Source organism: Mastacembelus armatus, chromosome 3 (assembly GCF_900324485.2).
Source record: "Mastacembelus armatus chromosome 3, fMasArm1.2, whole genome shotgun sequence".
In the NCBI taxonomy this organism is placed as follows: domain Eukaryota; kingdom Metazoa; phylum Chordata; class Actinopteri; order Synbranchiformes; family Mastacembelidae; genus Mastacembelus; species Mastacembelus armatus.
Window position 1 is genome coordinate 4,164,111 of NC_046635.1, and position 22,412 is coordinate 4,186,522.

At 39.7% G+C, this 22,412-nt stretch overlaps 1 protein-coding gene across 6 annotated transcripts in view; it reads right to left on the reverse strand.

Moving 5' to 3' along the window:
- Window positions 1-832: 832 nt before the first annotated feature.
- Window positions 833-22,412, reverse strand: part of uacab (uveal autoantigen with coiled-coil domains and ankyrin repeats b) — a 36,742-nt gene continuing 15,162 nt past the window's right edge. The window contains exons 1-19 of one of the 6 annotated variants that reach the window (XM_026319794.1): window positions 21,219-21,998; window positions 20,485-20,615; window positions 15,456-15,544; window positions 14,621-14,685; window positions 12,900-12,957; window positions 12,447-12,517; window positions 12,003-12,109; window positions 11,018-11,199; window positions 10,683-10,717; window positions 10,140-10,196; window positions 9,831-9,938; window positions 9,361-9,393; window positions 8,461-8,547; window positions 7,891-7,921; window positions 7,739-7,788; window positions 4,810-7,524; window positions 4,360-4,512; window positions 3,867-3,932; window positions 833-3,267 (exon numbers count right to left, since the gene is read on the reverse strand). In XM_026319794.1, coding sequence (XP_026175579.1) covers window positions 3,196-3,267; window positions 3,867-3,932; window positions 4,360-4,512; window positions 4,810-7,524; window positions 7,739-7,788; window positions 7,891-7,921; window positions 8,461-8,547; window positions 9,361-9,393; window positions 9,831-9,938; window positions 10,140-10,196; window positions 10,683-10,717; window positions 11,018-11,199; window positions 12,003-12,109; window positions 12,447-12,517; window positions 12,900-12,957; window positions 14,621-14,685; window positions 15,456-15,544; window positions 20,485-20,615; window positions 21,219-21,254 — 4,146 coding nt within the window. In that variant the 5' untranslated portion in view covers window positions 21,255-21,998 and the 3' untranslated portion in view covers window positions 833-3,195. Of the gene's footprint in view, window positions 3,268-3,866; window positions 3,933-4,359; window positions 4,513-4,809; window positions 7,525-7,738; window positions 7,789-7,890; window positions 7,922-8,460; window positions 8,548-9,360; window positions 9,394-9,830; window positions 9,939-10,139; window positions 10,197-10,682; window positions 10,718-11,017; window positions 11,200-12,002; window positions 12,110-12,446; window positions 12,518-12,899; window positions 12,958-14,620; window positions 14,686-15,455; window positions 15,545-20,484; window positions 20,616-21,214; window positions 21,999-22,412 lie in introns of those variants that run through there. The other 5 variants (XM_026319798.1, XM_026319793.2, XM_026319797.2 and 2 more) reach the window with 5 other exon arrangements.

Here is a 22,412-nt window from a genome sequence, read left to right on the forward strand (position 1 = left end):
CCCATCAGAGCCCCACATGCTTCAAACTATTGAAAAAAGAAAGACAAAATCAGAAATACAGAAATCTCTCACATAAAATAACTGGTTCTCTGTATATTCAGGCCAACACACTCCTGCAAGTTCAGCCAATGCCCGTTGCCAGTGAGACGCTTGTGACCACAGATTCAATGCCCTAATGAGAAAGTCATCTCACAAATTATAACAGCACCTACTAATCACAACCCTCCATATTACAGCCCCTACGGTGGCTCACTATATAAGCCTAGCAGAAGCACAGCTAAATTTATCTTATTCTTATCTTAATTTATCTTATTCAGGATGATTCAATGTGCTTCACATTACAAACAAAAAAAAAACAAGTATTGAGAGTCTGCAGACATCCAAATAAATAAGACAAGCAATTTTACACCTTCGACAAATCAAATGTATAGGAAAATAAAGTGTTCAGCCTGATAAAACACTGCTAATGTTGGAGCACATCTAATAGTCTGGTAGAGAATAAAAGGCAGAAGATCACCAAAGTCATGAGAAAACATCACCCGAGGACAACACAGCACAAGAGTTTGAATCAACCCACTGAAAAGAGGCTGAGATATTTCACAGCAAAGTGAAAACTCTGAGCTGATTGTGGCAGAGGGAAAATCCAGAGGCCAACAGAGTCAGCAACCTCAGGGCAGCAGTCATGTCTCGTAGTAATCTATCCAATAGTTACAATATTTTGGTTGGGGCTCTTTAAGTAGTGTGAATAAAAAAAAAAATTAAAAAAAAAAAACACAGAAGGTTTTTACATGTGGTAATAACAAAATACACTCAGCAAAGTTTCCTATGTTAGGGACTTTTATTGATTTTGTATTACTGATTCACAAACACAAATATTACTGCTGAAGAAAACAACCAATTTAAACATATGGGCATATTTGTATTTAGTCTATATTAACAAAGTGAAGACAGTAAGAAATATCCAAAAAAAAAAAACTGTGTTAATTGCTCATGTCTGCATAACAAACTTTAAGAAGTATGGATTTCAGTTGGTATAAACAGAGTTTTTGGCCAAAGTACAAAAACACAGAGCAAAAAATATTTCTTGGTGAGGCGTGTTAGCTGAAAGGTAAAGACAGGAGTACTTCAAATAGCTAATTAAGGGAGCTGTTTATCCACATAAATAAAACAATCTGTTTTTATCACATGGCATCCTACAATAAATGCTACCCTGAATGTGTTTTGTGCCGTTCTACTTCCAGACCTGCTGAATATTCAGAATTGTCACACTGTAGTACAGTATTTAAAGTAGTACAAAGCTATGAAAAATATATCAGTGTAAAGGCATAAGAGACTCGCTCAACAATCACAACTCCACTACACTACACCATGAAGAGCTGGCTCAGGGGTGACGCAACCATCGCTCTAGGAAAGCTGCACCGTTCACTGCTGCATGGATGAGGTTTGTATGCAGAGCAATAGATATTAGTAGATAAAGCTATTTCAATTTAGTCTTGCATTCACATTTCATAATCTCTTAACCATAATAAGCTTTATAATGAATCTCCCAATTGTTGAGCAAAAGCATGCAGATATTACAGCTTCCGAAAACAACAGCTGCCTCCCCCTGATATTACAATTTCTACCAACTTGGCCTGCCAAGTCTCACCACTAGAGGACACTCTGGTTTCAACAAAACGACGTGCCACTGCAAACTGTATGACACAGCAACAGATCTCCACTTCACACCTCAAATTACTCAAATCCAGCACAACCAACGCACGGACACATGTAATCAGACTGCGTGAGAGACATAACTGAGCTCTACCAAACCTAACACAAACTGTCTACCAACTACTAAACTAGCAAGCAGTTTTTAACTGTGGATGAAGTTCAGGTCTGTGGTATTTAGGTCAGATTGAAAACGTGCTAGTTTGGACCTCCAGAAGATGATAACTGTGCCACAAATGAGTAACGTCTGACTCAAACATCAAGAAAGTAGATGAAGTATTACAACTGACATGAACAAGGTTAAAGGATAGGATTACTTTTTTTTTTTTTTTTTTTTTTTTTAACTCTGGTAATACCTTCACTCAAAAGCCCATGTGTACAGGAAAGTGTAGGAGTTATCGGTCGCTGTAATCGTTCCTCCTGTCCATACAAGATGTTCCTTTCTAAATCTACTCCACTGCATGAGCAGGGTGACAACATATACAGTTAAAAATGAACTCCAAGGTTAATAAAAGCTAATATGAGGCTTCAGTAACCAGCGTCCATTGAAGTATCTTCTGAAGTTACAGCTATTTTACTCTTTTTCACAATAAAAATACAGATGTAATTGTGATAAAAGCTCAGCTAGATATTTAATATCTAGAAAAACTTTCATTTCATTTCACATTCATTTGGAGCAGATCTGGGAATATTGACTTTATCTAGTTGATCATTCAACTCTTGTATTTGCTGTAAGGACAAGGATCAATTGCAGGGTTCTGTTAACCTTAATAGAACTCACTGTATGTACACATGGGCATCTGAGTATTGTATTAAGGTCAAGCTGAAAAAGTATGAACCTACCCTTCAAATTTGCTAGAACAGAGCTGACTGTCAGGTGGGAATGTGAAAAGTGGTTTGAGCATTTCAGAAGTGAGTAAAGTATGAAAAGGACCCAGACTTATAACTTCCAAATTACCGAATGTGTCAAATCCACAAAAAAAAAAAAAAAATCCACACATTTGCATTATCAATAAGAGATTGAAAAGAAATGAATCAAATTACATTTTCATATGCTTCATCAACAACTGCATAAGGTCTGCATAAATGTACCTAGATTTATGCAGACCTTATGCTGACATCAGTTGATTACATCAAACTGATTCCATTGGTTAGGCTGATATTGGACATACATTGACAGCAGAGTGTCTTTATGTAAATTCAGTTTTCATTTGCTTTCAATTTCTGTTGAACCTGAAATAACACATTAGCACCTAGCAACCTATAGTTATTCACCTGTACTCACAGCACAAAGATATAGATATTTGAGAACTGAAGTGCCACCCTGCTCCAGCAAAATGGATTTCAAAACAACCAAGTTTCTCCAAACATGCAACCACCACAATGAGCCCCCACAGGGGCCACAGCAGGGGCACTTGGCGGCAGGAGATGTGAAAATGGTAAATGTGAGTCAGCAGGTAGCATCGTGTTTTGTCAGAGGAATCTTTAACACACAAACTCCTGTCTCATGCGGATGATCTGGAGTAAGGCGGCCTGGACGTCCTCATCCATGTGGCCCTGTGAGAGAAACAACGTCACTGTATGTCCTGTTGACAATTACACACAGCAGACTATGCTTCACTTTGGCTCCTGGCAAGAACACAGGTTTTAGTGCCAATTTCTTAATGAAATAATGTAAAACCTGCTCCCATATGATTTCAAACCATTACAGCTATCATTACATTTCTCCAATCCATGTGCCATAGCTGCTTCAAATAATCAGCAGACGTGCAGACATTTTAATGTAGTGAAGATGGAAGTTGTTCAAAAGCCATAATGTGATAAAACAGCTCTGATTTTATAACCACTGGACTCACCAAAGTAAATTTATTTTATTAAAATCAGTCATTTCAACCTCCTTATATTTGTTGTTTTTAACACTCCTCTGATTCTTCAGTTTGACCAACATAACCCAAATTAGTTTCATTATTTCAAATCATTTAAAATAAATGATGATATTCCTAAGTATGACCATTCACTGAAATACCAAACTCTCTGTAGACAATGTGCAACTTTGTGCGAAAGAAATGGACAATTATCACGTTAATAAATATAAATATATATATATATATATATATATATATATATCTATACACATTTATATTTGAGGAACCCACCTGTGCTGCACTGAGAAGGTGAGTTCGATAGATTGAAACCACCTCCCTGTGTTGCCTCTCAGCATCCTTATGGAGGAGACAGGAGGGAGAAAGACATGAAGATGACACAGTGGTTACTGCTTCAGTGTCTACCACGGCTGCCAAGTAAAGAAAACACTGAGGTGCTGCAGATGTAGAATACTAGTTCTACATCATTAGACAGTAAATCTCAGCACCTAAAGTTAAACAGTCTGGTACCAAAATGAAGCTGTGAGGTCCATGAGGTTGAATTTCACCACTATAAATATATTGCTATAAATTACCCAGTTAAGAGTAGTATTTGTCTTTTTCTAATTATTAATGTTACTACAATATCTCTGCACAGAAAATGTGTGTAAAAAATTATAAAATTGACTAAATACAGCCAATGATAACTAAATATAAAGCAGACTATGCATATGTTATCTTCATTTTCTGTAATAGATATTTTAATATGTGATGTGTGCTCACTCACAGCCAGCTGCTGCTGTAGGCTCTTGATCTGGGTTTGAAGTGTTTCGATGTGCTGCGACTGTCTCTTATTGGGCGTGTTGCTTGTGTATGCCAGCTGGGACAGACCGTTCAGTGCCTGCTTCAATCGCTCAACGTCTGTCAGCAACTCTGTGATCTGACACACACACACACACACACACACACACACACACACACACACACACACACACACACACACACACACACACACACACACACACACACACAAAGATTTAAAATGAATGTTCATGTCTTATTACTTTATCGACCACATAACAAAAAAAAGAATTGCAACCCTAGAAACCTTTGAACAATCTGACTTTCTTTTAAAATCTGCACATACACAATGTGAATTCTCCTTCCTTGGAGACAACACAGACAGAAATACAGATATATTATCTACAGTAGCTGCATTTAGTTACAGTTGAACTACCTTCTTGTCTTTGGCCTCAGTTTGCTGAGCTGATATCTGAATTCTCCTCTGAAGATCACAGATGGTGCTAAGAGACTCGTCGTATCTCTCCTTCAGCTCTCTAATTTCTCGCTCGATGGCTCGCCCCTTCTCCTGAACAGCTTCCATTTCTGACCTGGCCTTGCTCTCACCCACCCTCGCCTGTGCAGCCTCTTGACGGGCCTCTTCACACTCTTTGGTTAAGCTCAGTAGTTTGTTGCTCAGGTTGGCAGCCTCGTCCTCCAGCTGCTGCTTCTCCTTCTTTAGCTGGTTCATGTGGTCTTCTTTAGAGCGAACGTCCTCGAGAGCCTGTGTGGCTTGAAGCAGTTCAGACTGCAGCGCAGATACGTCTTCAGCTCTCTGTGCGTTGTTCTCCTCCTCTTCACGGAGAGCCACTCGAAGCTTTGTGAGTTCAGCCTCCAGGTCTTCCTTTGTGTTTATGTGCTGCTGGAGCAGAGAAGCCTGAAACTCATGGTGTTCCTGAAGTTCTTTCTGTAAGGCACAAACCTTCTGGGTCTCCTCCATCTGAGCCTCCCTTGCTTTCTTGCAATCGGACTGGGCTTGCTGCATGGCGTCATGGAGGCCTTTAAGCTCCGTGTCGTAAGTTGCTATCCGGACCAACTCGGATTTCAGACGCTCCTGGAGATTCTGAATCTGAGTGTTGCAGAGGGCATTCTGGTCTTGAAGTTCAGTTTTCTGAAGCGTAACCTCTTCGTGCTGCCGCTCTAAGTTGACCAACCTTTGGGACAATTCCTCAACTCTACCCTTGAACTCTTCCTCCATTTCCTTGCGCTTTTCATTGGTAACCAAAGCAGTGTCTAATTTTTGTTGAACAGATTCAATCTCAAGATTTAGCTTCTCTTTCTCCTGTTTAATGCTCTCTCTGGCAGATCTTTCCTTGTTAAAGCTATCTTCGATTTCCAACATCTTCACTGTCAACTCCTTCACCTGGGCACTGTAAGAGTGTTCTTTTTCTTCTGCTGCTGTCAGTGGGATAAACTTAGACTGAATAGCCTCCTGTATGGTATCAAGTTCTTTCGTCTGGGCCTCCAACTCTTGAGTAAGTTTTACTATTTCCTCCTGGGCCAACACGTACTTCGATGAGACGTCTTCTGCTGTATTCTCTGCTGCAAGCACAGCAGCATTCAGATTGTTTGTCACAGCTTTGTGGTCTTTTATTCTTATATAGTCTTTCTCCTTCTCCAGCAAAACCTTTTCCAACTCTTCTTTCAACTTATCATTTCCTTCTTTCACATTCTTCAGTTCTTCCCGACTTTCTTTTTCTTTGATCTCCAACTTCAACATCTCAGCTTTAACACTCTCTAAGGTGGAACTTAACTCCATCTTCACCTGCTCGTGCTGCTGTCTGGGAACATACTCTCCATTCAAGCTCTGTTTCAGAGTCTGGCTCTGTGTGGTCAGCTCTACACACTCTTTGTCTCTGTCTTCACATCTCTTCTGCAGCAGTTCGACTTTCTTCATCAGGTCGGCGTTCTGAGACCTCAGAGCGTCCATGTCATTCTGGTGTCTGTCACTGGCATTTTGGAGATTACAGATACTTTCCTGCAGCGTGGCCCTCTCGGTTTGAAGCTGTTGGACTTGTGCTTCTGCTTTTCCGTAACGTTCACTGGCTTCCACCAGTTTGTCCTCCAGCTCCTCCAAAAGCGCTACCATGTTCCTCCGGGCTTCCTCGTGGTCCTTTATGGGTATAAAATGAGTCTCCATCCGGCTGTTGAGCTCATCCAGTTGCTCTCGCAGGAGATCTCTTTCCTCCTCACTCTCCTCGACTTCATGAATTAAAACCTGGCTTTTGGCAGTCACATCTGCCAATTTCCTTTTTAGTGAAGCATTCTGCTCCTCGAGAGCTGCCTGTATCCTCTGTTGCTCCTCAGAAGACATCATCCCTGCCCCTCCCTGGGACGATGGACTGTCCAGTTTTCGGTGGAGCTCTGCCACCTCCTCCAGCACACGATCGTAGTCTTCCCTCAGTTCAGCTAGTTGTCGTTCCTTTTCATCAACAGCATTGGTCAACAGATTTTTCATGTTGTCAAACTTTTCGGCTGGGACAATGTTGCCATATTTAGTCTGGGTCTCTTTCAGGTGAGTTTCCATTTCTACTAGCGTTTCTGCAAGTTCATCTCGTTCTGCAGTCAGAGCTCCCAGCTCATGGTTTAGCCTTTCTGCCTCAGATGCAAGCTGGCTTTCGCTGGACTTGTACTCCTCCAAGGCCTTCTCGCTCTGTTTGAGGCGGTTACGAACACGACCCACTTCTGCTGAAGCACCTTCATACTTGGCCTTGACATCCTGGAGCTGGGCACGCAGTTCTTCAGTGGCTTGTCCTCCTAAGTGCTCCTTAACAGCAACTACATGGGCTTGCAGCTGTTTGACCTTACACTCAGAGTCCATCATCCTCTTCTGGACATCGCCCAAGGCATCCTCGAGCTCTTGAACTTGTCGGTCAGCCTGTTTCTGGATGGTGTCTCGGTTCTGAACAAGCTCTTGGCACTCTCGGTTTTTTCGGTTCAGGGCAGTTTGAAGTCGTGCTGTCTCTTCTTCTGCTGCCTGTTGCCTTCTCTTGACTGTCTCAAGTTCATGCCGGAGTGCTTCCAGCTCACCAGAGACATCCCAGGCTATAGTGGGCTGATTCTTCTCTAGAGTTTTGGACAGTGAACGCACCATAGCGGGCCTCTGGATTATCTGCAGACAACGAAGAAAACAATGATACATAAACACACCAAAAGACAAAAGTATTAACAGCATTTTTTTAAAATCATCATTTTATTTAAAAAACACAGAACTGTTTGTTTTTAAATACATTCACAAAATGTGGGTACGGTCATTTTCTTTTTACTAAAGTGAAGAAAGAAAATCAATCAGGCTCGAAATACTGTATAAGCACTTTAATATATACCTGATCAGAATCCAGGCTGTGAGCTTGTTTGACCAAAGTGTTTTCTTTGCCTGCAAGAGTAAAAGTGTATAAACATAACATGTAAACACCCTCTGTTGGGGAAATATTGGTATCAGTTTTCTTTATGATTCCAGAAATAGAAGGATGCTGACCTTTGATAACAGACTGCCCAGAGTAGTCCCCCTGTAAATACACATACTCATTAGAAACCTCAAATTTTATATTTAACAATATATTATATTATTGTTATATATATTATGTATATTATATTTTAGCAAACTTATATAAATATATATATATAAATATAAATATATAAATAAACAGGGTGGACAAAATAAGAGAAACGCTTGTCAACATAATGTTATACAGTTTAACAGCATCAGCTCCATCCTCCAAAATGATCAACAAATCTCCAAAACAGTTTCAACAAAAACTGAACAATCATTACCTTCATAAAGGGAAGCTTTATTGCTGGACTGCATTAGTTTCAGCTTCGTGTACTTAATAAACTGAGTGAAGGTAAATTAACAAAGAACTTGACACACTTCAGGTGTGAATATTAAAATCTCACTGCAAAAAATAATTCATTAATAAAAAAATAAAAAAAAGATAAGAAAAAAAAAAAAAATCAACACACTGTATGTTGTTTTTGAATACTAATCAAATAATCTTAAACACACTGATTCGCTATGTAGAAATCCAACATGTATGAATTCACTGACCAAAGTACTCCGGAGTTGGACCTTGACAGTCTCCAGACCACGTGCCCCGTCTTCTTTGGCACTGAGTAACACCTTCAGCTGTTCCTTCTGAGCCAAGAAAAAAGGTAAAACCATGTGTGAATACAGCAACATGACTTTTTTAGATAAATAACAACTGAATGATGAAAAACTCAGTGGCAGTCTATGTTCACTCTGAAGAACAGTTTAGTTTTCATTTAGTGTATTTACATGTGTAATAGAACTGATGCTGTAAAACATTTACATATTACAGATTCATCTTTTTTTTTGTGCTCAGAAAACACACATCATTCTTAAGGGTCTTAAAACTGTTATTACACTGCATCACTTAATGTCCTCCACGTGTTGCATGTTATTTTACATGTGTTGTATGTTAATGTACACTATATATTTTTAATGGGAGCTTATCAGTATATTTGTATATTTTACTGATGGTTTTATTGTTCCTAACTGCTTGTGTTTCTGTCACTCTAATGTAGTTGTGGAGTCAATGCTTTGTTTCTCATGTCAGTACTGTTATGTTTTTTATGTTTATGTTTTCTTCACACATCATCACTTAAGAAGCTGCAACTTCAAGAACGGCTCTCATCAAAAAAAAAAAAAAAAAAAAAGAACATACCCGAGCACACACATGCACAAAAATGTGTATGATTCACATACTTTTAACAACAGTGATATACACTACAGGCTTTCAGTTGCTCTTATGTTTACAGTCCAGTAGTTATAACTTCAAGCTGTTTCACACTGCACTCATGACCATCATGTCATCATGTACTGTAGCTTTATTTGGGTTAATATCTAGAAACAACCAATTATTATTTAACCAACTTAAGGAGGGAAATTTGTTTATGAGGCTCATCATGCCCAAGATCATTTTCATACCTCTTTTTGTGTGTCTTCGACAGTCATCTTTTCCTGAAGATTATAACAATGGTATATATAAAGTCAATTCAGGGGTTAATAACTGACAGTGTTCTGACAGCTGATATGGGGGAATCTATCTAAATATGGTCACTGAAGGGGCATTTCAAAGCAAGTCAATGTCTCACATAAGCATCATCAGTAAAAGTAAAAACCTACTGTACCTCCTCTGAAAGAAACACATGGAGTTATAAAATGACACACATTCTGTTAGTGTCTAGGTATTGGGCCAAGAGAGTGTGACTCAGCTTTTATCACTATATTTGCCACAGAAAAACTCTTGCAGGTCCCTGAGATCAGCCTACCAACAGATCACAATATGCATTAAAGAAAACAAGCCACTAGTTTGGAAGACGAAGCTTGGAGGTTTTTAATGTACTGTCCTGTTTTGTCTAGCTCAGTAACTCTTGCTGAGGTGGTGTACAGTTTACCTGTGTGAGTTGTTGCTGTAGCATGTTGACCTTTTCTAACAGGGCTCTCTGGTCCTGCTGGTACTTCCTCAGACTTTCCTGCATGGTCTCATTCTGCCTCTCCAGGTCCTAAAACACATCCACACATAAAGTGTAAAGGTTACAAACTTTAACCTGCAAGAACTTGATTTATTTGGTTGATTGGGGTCAGAAACAGCAAGTTGCAAAAGCAACTTTGACATATAATCACATATTTTGCTGTAGCTAACCTGTTAGCAGGGGACTGTGAAGTCACTCACTTTAAACTCTATTTTACACTTTTTCACTTACATGCATGATCTGATCCCTTCTGTGAGCCTCAGCTGCCTCTGACCGCTCCACTGAATGCTGAGGCAGAAAGAGGATCTTTTTACAAACATGTTATGATGGTATAACATTACCATGGGCATGAAAGCATGTGGAACAACTGTCACTTATGACCGCTAGATGGCAGTCATGTACAACTGAGAGGCAGTGAGGATCTTACAGTTTTAGAAAGACTGTTCTGCACAACAGTAAGCCAAGAAAGCTCATTTAAAATGTGGAGCATTTGGCAGAAAATTAAAAGTGTTTTTCAAATGTTCTTGCTTCAAATCAAATGCTGGACATGAAGAATTCTGACTTATTAACGCCAACAATGACTTTGAAGTGCAAGCAGCCCTGACCTGACTGCGGAAAAATAATGGCTGCATAAAGGTAATTTAATTGCAATTCCCATTATTCTGCACATACAAATGAAGGTTCTCTAAAAGCAGAGTGCAAAATAGCAGAAGCTCCTCATTACTGAATAAGGTAAGATGCTGTGAGCCAGTAAACTCAAAGTTGCAGGATTACCTGTCGCTTCCACTGTTCCTTTGCAGCCTCTTTATCTGCAGAAAAAAAATCAGAAAACAGCAGGTTCAGAATCACTTTTCTTCCCATGTCTTTTCAAGATTTGAAAAAACAAAACAAAACAGTGCTTCAATAAAACATGTTCAAGGAAAGGACACAAGAAAATAAAAACAGGCAAGATAAATATGAAATCAGGGAAAAACTGCAAATGACAAGATAATGGCTAATACTGAAAAGTGCTGAGAAAGACTCGACTAATACGGTAATAGTACTCTTCATTTATTTTAAGCTAAATGATTCTTTTATGCTTAGTACCCAGGAGTATTTTGCCGTCTCACCTCTGGTGGCTTTGTCGAGGTAACTTTTGACCATTGACACAAGTTCCAGGTTCTTGCTGAGGCGGGCGTAGTGAAATGCATCATGACCCAAGCCGTCAATGACCTTCACATCAGCGCCGCCTTTCAGCAACACCTCTACTGCATCCTTACAACCATATTCACAGCCCAGAATCAGTGGTGTCCTGAGGGGGACAACAAAGACAGTCCATGAGCAACAACATGCACAATATAGCAATGTAACAATTACATAATCAAATATGGGGCAAAAACAACAATTCACCCTAGTTTTTGCTCAACTAATGCTGAATAATTCAGTGCTGTGGTAGCTGAGCTGGTCTGTTTTTGTCATCACATCTAGTTGTTACACTTTAAAGGACTATTTTTATTTTGTGTTGCAAAGGTTGCTGAGAAATCACAATAAGTCGGGCAAAACTTGTATTTTATTATGACATATTATATTAGAAATATTTCCTGGGATGCTTTTCTTTTTGCTGTACATTAAGTGTATGAAATCATGTCACTTCTGAAATGAACAGCCTTAAGCCATGAATATTATAAATTGTTAGAACCCTAACATATAAAGAAAAATATAATATTCTCCTGGACTTCAGTATTCCCTGTTAGCCAGGCATGCAGACCCAATATTTTAAATTTTAAGGCAGATATAAAAATGTAATGTACAAATGTGCAACTGCTTTTGATGAATGCTGTGATTTTCACTGTTTCCCCTTTTCAAAAATATTGTTCTTGATTTTATTTTCTATTTTTTTGGGCAACTGTCATAGGCCTAGTCCAGGTCAGGTTGTAAAGGTCTATATAACCCGTTTTGCACAGCAAGTAAGGTCAATGGCCTATTACAAATACGTATTTCCTAAAGAAAGTTTTGAAACATGTTCATAGCTAGTACAGCATCTACAATCAGAAAGCAAAAAAGCTTGATATGGGCCTACTAAAGACAAACACCATGACGGCTGATGTTTCTTACTTGTTTTGTTTGTCCCGGATGGTGACATCAGCCCCTCGCTCCAGCAGCAGCTGACAGATGTGTGGATGACACATCTGGGTAGCCAGCACCAGAGGTGTCTTACCATCCTAGAGAAAAATCCAAAACATACACACTCATATGTGCATCTTCCCCACAAAATCACACAGGTATGACATGATTTACACAACAAAACAAGACGTTTAGAGTAATCCAGAATACAGAGATCACCTAATTCATGTGGACTAAGTTAAGCTTTAGTGAATAAAGTGTGTGATCAGTCTAACTGAGCTTACGTGCAGTTTATGACTGCCATTGACGAAGGAACGTTTAAGGAGCAATAAGAGAGATGTGTCTGGACAATAATAAACACAAAAAAACAATCTCTTAGAAGAGACCAGTTCAACACACAGTGTGATATTAGTGAAGTACAATATTAGTCCTCACAAAATCTGTAGCATTCACAGAGGCTCCACTGTCACAGAGAAGTTTCACACTGGAGGAGCAGCCTGCCATGACTGTGGACAACAAGAGGAGAAAATAAGAAAATAAGGAGTAGAGTCATTATATTACTACAGTAGAATAAAATCTCACTATACTCACTACAGTATAGTGAAAAAAATCACTTTTATGATTATGAAGTATCACTTCATAATCATTTTATATATATATAAATATCATTGTATCTTTTACTTAAATATCATATATATATATATATATATATATATATATATATATATATATATATATATATATATATATATATATATATATATATATGTATATATATGTATATATATGTAAAGGGTAGCGTGAAATGGAGGAGCACTGGTGTAGCATCAGTTAGTACTAGAGTGGAGTCAGTAATGGCGTTAATACTAGACGAGACTAGAGTCTTACCAGCATCATGTAAAGCTGTTCTTCCTTGCAGGTCCATGTTTCCAACTGGACAGTTGTGCTGTTAAACAACAAACACAGGTTGACACAAGAGATTTAAGTTATGCAAATTATTTTCCTGGTGCTGAAATATCCTGAATCCCTGCAGTGTCAAACAGATTTGTAACATAGTAGAATACAATTAGTTTTTACATATTTAAAAGCACATGTGATTTCTCACTAAAAACCTACAGTAACTTTAATTGTGAAAATAATTTTCAGCATATAATTTTTTAAATCACATATTGAATATTACAGGTAACCATGGAGATACTTTCATAGAGAAGGGTATTATAGCACAGTGCCATTCTTTAAAACACTCGCTGTTGCTAATTCAGTTCAGGTTAAATATGGTCTTGATTTGAACGGTGAGTCTTTGACCTGAGGATGGATTTTTTAGTTATTCAAAAAGGGGGAACTATGACAACAAATTAACAAATTAAACTAGGTAAGTTGGTGATGGGGGGCAGATGTATTATTTTACAAGACATCTAAAATTTTACAGAGAAGAAATCTCAAATGGTTGAATCGAAATATCTCAAAATCAGGAGTCAACAACAGGCCGGTCATACTAGGCTAAGTGGCGCCGTGTTGATAAGCTTGTGACATCTCTACACAGTTAGTCAGCTGGCTAGACCCCACTGTACCACTGTGCTGATGAGGGCCTGCTATGAAAGCCTTGAGGACTTAATGCTAACACGGTCTGTTGTTGCTGGGTAAGCTTGCCGGTAAGCTCTGGCCCCCCACTAAAAAAACCCAAGTCTCTCTAGCAACAAGGGCCAAAAATTTAGCAGCATGCTCAAATGACAAAGTGAAGGGGGCGCAGCATGGGGGTTGAGGGCTGAGGAGCAGTGGGAGCTGATGGTAAAGCATGGAGGGAGGACATCCTATACCTTGAGGGTTTGGACTTGTGGAGGGAGCTAGTGGAGGTGGTGGGTGATGGCGTCCTGCTAATATGTCTGGCGTGATGATGGCACTAAGAATGGACACCAAATTTGCAGGAGGGAAGGCTTATCAACACCACTGAACCCCCTGCCAGCAGCCACAACCTCCATTAGATCACTTTCATGTGAGAGATGGGGGCATGGGGCGGGCTACAACACTATGAGAGCACAAAGTCAGAGTCCCCAATGAGCCCCCTTGTTGTAAACATATAAATCCTCACGGGACACAGCGACTCAACAGGGCCTAGCTCAGCTGCCAGAGGTGTTTGGCAATAATTATTTTAAGGAGCTGAAAGGGAAACTGCTTCACACAACATACAGTGGATTCTGTAGAAACAAAACAGTGAGATGAAAAAAGTGATACTTGAATCATTACACAGAAGTCACAGAAGACATTATCATACCTTCTTCATCTGTAAGGCCTTGCTATCTAAGCCATAGTGACAGTGCAGAGCTCATAACCATGACACAAATTCACAGGAGAGACTGGTACTGTGGTCGTGTATGTGTGTGTGTGTGTGTGTGTGTGTGTGTGTGTGTGTGTGTGTAATGGCTGTTCTGAGTGAATGAAATGTCCTGTGATCTTGTTGAAGTAGAGTTTGTTTTCAGGTCTCTTCTAGAAAAAATAAAATTTTCTAAACAAATAAAACTAAAGCAGGTAACTAAAATGTGATGATGTCTTGTCATCTGGCACAGAAACAACATTGGGGACAAATAACAGAGAAGACCACTGCACTTTACCTGCAAGAGTTTCTGCACACACAGTGAATGTCCATTTCTTGAAGCCAGATGAAGAGCATTTTTACCTGAAAACAATAAATGCACCAGTCAGAAAATAAAGTACATCCACAATGTAGGGAAGGCCTTTATGGTCCATAATAATCAGCTTTTTGAGGGTTCCCTAAAAACTTTAGGTTCAGTTCTGTCATGTTAATAACAGGTAACGTTATGATAATGTTAATGTTATCTATCTGGTCTAATTCACAACATTTTATTTCCTCACTTTCAGAAGGCAAAGTTTCTGCATTCAAACAGCAGAGCCATCACTGTAATCACTAAAGGGTGCTGGCAGTGCCATTACAGGCCCAGATTTAGATGATTACACCTGCTATTGTGACTTGGAATGCATTTTCTTTGCCACTCTTCAGTACTTGATGTAGTTTAATACAATGCAAAATAGTGATCATCATCAACTGCAACCTCACATATATCAAATGTCCTAAAGTGATCAAATTCTGGTGTAGAATATTTTGATTTTAGACACACAGAGTCTTGCTGTCTTACTGACATATGAAATTGGAGAATAACAGATTTTCAATAGAACATAAATCTCACTCTCTGCTAAAATCTGGACCTTATAAATCTTACTTTGGGAATATTGTATTTTAAATTTACTGCCCAGTTGTTTTTTATTGTCCACTTACTTGCTTTATTTGACCACAGTGACATAATTTACTTTGATCATTATCATATTTTTTATTAAAAGGAGTATACAAAAAGTTGACAACATTTTTCAAACATATTAAAATATATACATAAGGCTCCAATGTATTGCTTTCATCTAGCCTGAACTCACCAGTGGCATCAGTTGCAGTGACATCAACATTGTGTCCCAGGATGAGATTGAGACAGTCTAAATGTCCTCGTGTTGCAGCCAAGTGAAACCTGGGAAACAAGGAGAGAAATGGAGAAAGTAATACATTTAAGATAGAAAGGGCATGAGACAGCAGGACATGTCAAAGAGTAGACAGTGCAGCAGTGAGAAGGGCAAGTAAAAAGTGATAGGATGTACAATGATGAGGTTGGGGGTAAAACGTAAGGGAAAGGGAGGGACTCGCTACCAGCAAGATCAGCGTCCTCGAAGTAAATAAAAAAACCTTGGATTCAGTAATTACTCAATTTTTGTTGTCGCCAAAGTCCTTAAATGGAGTGAATTTGTTGACACATGAAGTGTCACTTTATGAATAATTTACAACTGCACAGTGCTGATCTTGCAACTCAACATTTTAGCCAACATGAGCAAGACCATAAAAAGTTATTAAAAAAAGACTCATAAAAAAGGTACATTTAAATATCTCCACATGAAAACTGGACAAATGTCATGCTAATGAGGATCATGTCATACAACTGAAAGCCACAGAACAGCTACTTAATTAACTGAAATGTGATTGTTCTGTAAAGTTGTTTTGATCTTTAATTGCCACAAAGTCTGCATATTTCCTTGTTAATTGCCAGCTCAATTAGTCAGTTTCCCACTGGACGTGTTTGCCAGCATGTCTTTAATCATCACTTTAGACTAGAAACATTTCTCTTCCCTGTCCCTAATTTAACCCACAGGAGCACTGCTGCCACTAGCCACAAAGGCCTGCATAGCACTTGTGTGTAAACCTATCTCAGTCTGTCACCCATCAGCCACATGAACCTGTTTACATGCTAACGCTGAGGTATCTGCCAAGGAGACAGCTAGGCTGTCACCTCATCACTGGCGTGGGTATTAAAAGCAGTGTTGACGGTGAGGAGTTGGTGGTTCTCTGGGGAGTGGTGGAGGGTCTTGACCTCTTGGGACAAACAGCAGACAGGAAGCAGACCACAGCTCCTCAAGTTAGGGAGATATAAGTGTGATGGCTTGTCAAGTTCATGAGCCACAGCATTTCCCAGAAGGTAACTGAAGGAATACTTCTGCACAGAGGCAAAACTGCAGACTAGGAACAGTCGATTTCCTAATGACTTTGTGGAATAATTAAAATTTTATACTGAAAATCATAAACAACATGCAACAGGTCGAACAAAGATTTTATAGATTTAAACTGACTAAAACTGTGAAAACAACACAAACAAAAAATAAAACTAAATAAATCTGAAAAAAATCTGACAGTGACCAAACAGAGATTTGACTCTAGAGATGTGCTGTATATTGCTAACTCTGCTGGAGACCTCAGTAAAATGCATTTTGAAGTGTAATGTATCCGTCTCTAAAGAAACACATCAGCTATGACATTTCATCTTCACACCTGCTCCTTATGCAGCTTTCAGGTTGATGGTCTACAGGAAAGGGTTGCTATTTTTGGGAGTAGACAGGGAAGAGTGCATGTTTGTTAGATGAGCCATATATGATAATGTCAGTTTTTAAAAGGACAACAGTCAACATACTGTGGCTGCTGAAGCTTGAAATTCTTCCTTGTTCTAACACTGATACCTATTTATGCAGTTTGACAGCTTGAGTATACACAATACATATAAACCGGGTTCTATCCCAGCCTGAAAGCATAATTTCTAGGTTTATTCCTATTATGCATCACACCAAGACCAACTTTTATCACTACCTACAGGCTGAAATGTGTAGACATTATTCCTTAATCATTCTAAGTGAATCATTGCTGCACATCTCCAAGTCTAATTTATGCGCAAGTGAGAATCCAAAATATCCACAAACCCTATATGAACGTGGTCACGCATAGAGAAACCACACTGACTTATAACACAACTGTGTAGAAGTGTTTTCAGAAAATAAGCTTTGATTAAGCCACAGTATGGTGCATGCCAAGGACAGCAACTACTTGGTGAATACACCAGTAAGCATACAAACCAAACATTTTTCTTAGATTTGCTGTTAATGGAGTTGGTAGAGAACATACTTCAGCCACCCGGAGAGTGGATAATGAATTTAAACTTGCCAGGTGGTCAGAAACAAGGGTGTAATAAATCTCAGTACATATAGAGTATATGCACCAACATAGCAGTACATATGGAGTATATGCACCAACATAGCAGTACATAATGAGTATATGCACCAACATAGCAGTACATATGGAGTATATGCACCAACATAGCAGTACATATGGAGTATATGCACCAACATAGCAGTACATATGGAGTATATGCACCAACATAGCAGTACATATGGAGTATATGCACCAACATAGCAGTACATATGGAGTATATGCACCAACATAGCAGTACATATGGAGTATATGCACCAACATAGCAGTACATATGGAGTATATGCACCAACATAGCAGTACATATGGAGTATATGCACCAACATAGCAGTACATATAGAGTATATGCACCAACATAGCAGTACATATGGAGTATATGCACCAACATATATCCCACCACTTTGATTGCTGATTAGTCTCTTTAGTTTCATTCAAAACAAAACAAACAAAAAATCTACAGTCTGTTCTCAATCTGTCATAAATCAGGCTCAACATATTTCAGATCCAACTATGAAACTCAGAGCTTACTAGTGTTATTTTTAAAAGACACTTGAGCACAAAATTCATTACTGCTAATCCTAACAAACAATGGGTACACAGCAGTATCTTTAGCTAGTGCCAGTTTCATGTTGACTGTCTCGAGTGGCGCGCTGTCATGTGGACCTCTTTCACTGCTAAGCCCTCATCAACCAGCTATCACAACTGCACAGCTGGTGAAGCAGGTGTGATGGGTGGGCTTACCTCACTGGGAGCCAGCTAATACCAGGGCAGAGATATAAACTGTTTACTCAGCTGGAAGCCACGATAGAACAGTTAGAGCTGAATTCATTAGCTGAACACAGTGAGGCTAATCCAGGGCACACCCAATTATATATGGGGAGGTAACAGTTTGTAATTAGTTTCCCCACAGAGGTCCATGATTACAAGGGACTGCCATTTGACATTCCTCTGCTGGCTTTTGCAGAGTCCTGAATGCCACAGACGCATGTTCTGTGGGTGGCCCCACTGAGCTATAAGCAGACTTGCTGAGTTACAACTACGGTTGACTTTTGTTTCGAGCAGACTTGGCAAAACCCTGACCTATTTCCATAAATACCAGGTAAAGTGATGTGCCGACGTTACAGTTATCTAGTTCTGGTCTGTCGGCTCTGCAGGGAACACTAAATGAGTTATCAGTTAGCCACCAGCGAGTCAACCTATGGCAAAACTGTTCTGGATTTAGTTCTGACAAATTTTAGTACCTTATTATGAGACCAGGCATTTAACAGGTTGTGGGTATAATTCAGTTTATTTACATGCATGAACGAGTACAGAACCTGGTGTGTGCAAATGTGCCACAAGAGAATTTCATACACTGCTGAAAATACTCAGCACCTTTGCTTCTGGGATCTGGTGCTCCATAGTTGTACACTTTAACAGAGCCTTTGTCAAAATAGAATTGAAGCACAGGCCAGAGACCAGTGACTTCATATACCTAGGATTAAACTGAGGCTGCCAGGCCTCCTAAAATGCCGGTGTTGTAACTTGGTTAAATTTAGGAAGAAAATAAAGTACATGCTTTTTTAAACAGATTCATACATTGTTTACCAAAGCTTGGCCACTCTAATTATTTATGGGACCAAAATACTGCGGAATCAGAAATACCTGACCATCTGTGGTCTCAGGTGGTCAAGATGCGACATCAAGGAATTCCTTGTACAGATTCACCTACTTCACCCTCATATTTTTCATTTCTTGCTACCTATTATTCTGACCAACTGTTCTTCCTGTCAAATCTTATGAAGAGTTTGGGGAAAACAAAGAAAAAAAAAAACAAAAACAAAAACAAAAAAAACTCCAAAACTTGAGGTTCCCACTGAAAAATATCTTGTCATATCAAGATATCATATTTCAAGATGTCAGCTTTTTCTGATAGCAACCTGCCAGGATGTATTACTTGGCATTTGATGCACTACAGTGGATCTGATCTGTATTTGCAGGGAGTCATTTCCTGTGGTGACTACATAAACAGCCTTCGGGCCAATATGGTCAAGCCTTGGAGTGACCACAAACATTCTTTACACCAACTCCCACACTGCCCTCCGGTCAGATAGACACCACAGACAAAATTTCTTAATGTCTTTAAGGTTGAAATGTTCAGCAGGGTCACTCTGGGCCATGGGGAAATTTAGGATAGGCTGGGATTATTTTTTGGCAGACTTGGAGACTGCATTGATGTAAGAGGTAAAACTATTTTTGAGTAGGTCTGACTTAACTTTAATGAATTCCCATATACAGACGCTTTATCTGGGAAACAGGGTCAGGAATGTGTAGCAGGGAGGCTGCTACAGTGTTTGAAACTTATGATGCTCCGCAGTTTTAGATTTTCAAATTTTTAAAAAGGCATGGTAGAAACTAACAATCCAGTGAAAACCAACCCTAAGTGTATGCAGGCATGAACAAATATAGGTCAACTTTAGTACATGTTTAATTCAATATACAGTTCATGTTTATTATTATCTATTTGTAGAAAGCATGTTCTTGTTCCAGCTTCACAGCTTTCACTATGTATGTCAACATACAGAATATATCAGTGTGTGTGTGTGTGTGTGTGTGTGTGTGTGTGTGTGCGTGTTTCAGTCTCTGTCTAGGTACATGTTTTTCTATGGTTGTTTGGACATATTTTAGTTCAATAACATCATTGTGAGGTCATTTGGCCAGTCCTCACAACTTCAAAGGGCTATTTCAGGGTAAAGAATAGGCTTTATGATTTAGGTTAGAATTAGGTTAGGGCATTTACTTGTGATGGTTAAGATGAGGGTAAGAGGTTAGAGACTGCATTATGACAACCAGTGTAGTGACAACTATAATAAAACCAACATGCAGTACGCGTGTGCATGTACTCACGCAGAGCGTCCTTCCACGTCAAGCTTGGTAGGGATGACGTTCTTCTTGCCGAGAACAGCAGCCACCTTATCCACCTCACCACGTTCCACCGCCTTCATCAACCGATCGTCATACTTGTTCCAGTCTGTGTTCTGCCAATGCCAATAGTGAACTTTCAGACATCTGGCATGTTTGACAATACATCCTAAACCAAACAGCTAAACAAATGCATTTTAACAGAAGAGAGTAACACTTTTGGTTTCCAGTTGATTTACCTGATTAATAAATGCACTGGCAAGGATCATTTTCATTTGACACAAAAACAACATACGTTATGGCAAAGTAATTGTTCCTTCTGTAGTACAGTGATAATCTTCAGCTAATGCAGAATGTGCAAAGAATGTGCTGTACTGCAGCTTCACTAAATCCCCCATGAGTGATGGCTACAAATCTTGGGAACGGAGTACTCTCAAGGCTCCTGGGAAGCACACCATAAACCCAACCTAAGACTCAGTTCTATGTGTACAGCTACAATGAACTGAAACTCTGTAATACCATGCCCACATCAGTGACTACATGTACAATATACTGTGGTTACAAAGTAATTACTGAGCCTCCAAACTGATCCAACAATGAAAACTGTCCAGCTTTTGCGTAATTCAAGTAGTTCATTCAAGCATAAGAACAGAAAAAAAACAGCAATCATAAAACTATCTTTGAATGACAAAATGAAATTACGTTCAGTGAATACCTACAAAGTGCATGGAGGTGCATCTCAGCCAGCGGCTCATCTTGGGTGAGTGCAGCTGGCCCTTGCACCGTGCTACTGAAAATGTCGCCAGGGTTCCGGTTTATAAAAGCAAAAATGAAGAAAAACAAAGTGTAAAAAAAAAAATCCCCTCAGTCACTCAGTGCACTCAACCAGCGAGTGCAACAAAAATGGACGAGAAGACAAAACACTGGCAGTTTATAAAGCAGTTGGAGGTCCTTTTACAGAAGGCTCAACCTCTGCAGTTTCCCCTCACTTGAGGCACAGACATTTAATTGGCAGGAATTTCTACGCATTCCTGTGTTGCTCTTGAGTTCTGCATGTAAGTTCATCACTGCACAGCAGTTTGGTTGATGCTTAAAGGGAGGAGTAAGAAAGGAGGAAGGAATGGAGGTGGAGAAGCAGAAGGGCCAGCCCTGCCAGCCCTGGGACCTGCCCCGGCCGGCAACTGCAACTCCTCCTCTGGGGTGAAAGTCAGCTCAGCCTGGCTTCCTCTCACCTCCCCCAGGTATCTTCTCCTCTAGTCTCACCCTTATCCTCAAGCCCTCTATTTAATTCAGTCTTCTCTTGTTCTTGATACTCTTCCTCTTCTTTTCTGGACTGTTTTCTATCTGCAAAAGATGCAAGCTACTGGTCTATCAAGTAGTCACTGGAGAGTGTTTCTCTTCTGTGCCTCTTCCCTCCGCTCAGTGGTCTCCAGCGTCTTCACCCCAACAAATGGCAAGGTCAGTCAGGCTCAGTGGGGTAAATATGTGAGCTCTTAAAGGTTTAAAATATCACCCCCTCCCTGGTAAACAGCAGTGCAGCAGACAGCCCTGCAGACTGGTTACCTCTTTATTTTTTGACCCTCCAACAGTTCTATAGTGACTGATAGAAAGACAGGGGCTAAGAATACATTCTGGACATGCCTGCACCATGAGTAATGGCTTTACTGTCTATCATCGCTGCCAGCATAAAACAAGGCCTGCCAAAAAGAACTTGCTTACATTACCACCCCCCCACCATGCTCCCTGCTTACCTCTGTCTGAAAATATTAATGTCAGAGGGGGATTATGGTTTGCACATTTGAAGTGGTCTTGGCACTGACCCCCACAGGACACTATTGGGCCAAAAGCTGCTGTTAACCCGTCCATCTAAAGAGGGTGGTGTGGCTCCAAAGCCCCCTGATCCTAGCTGCACG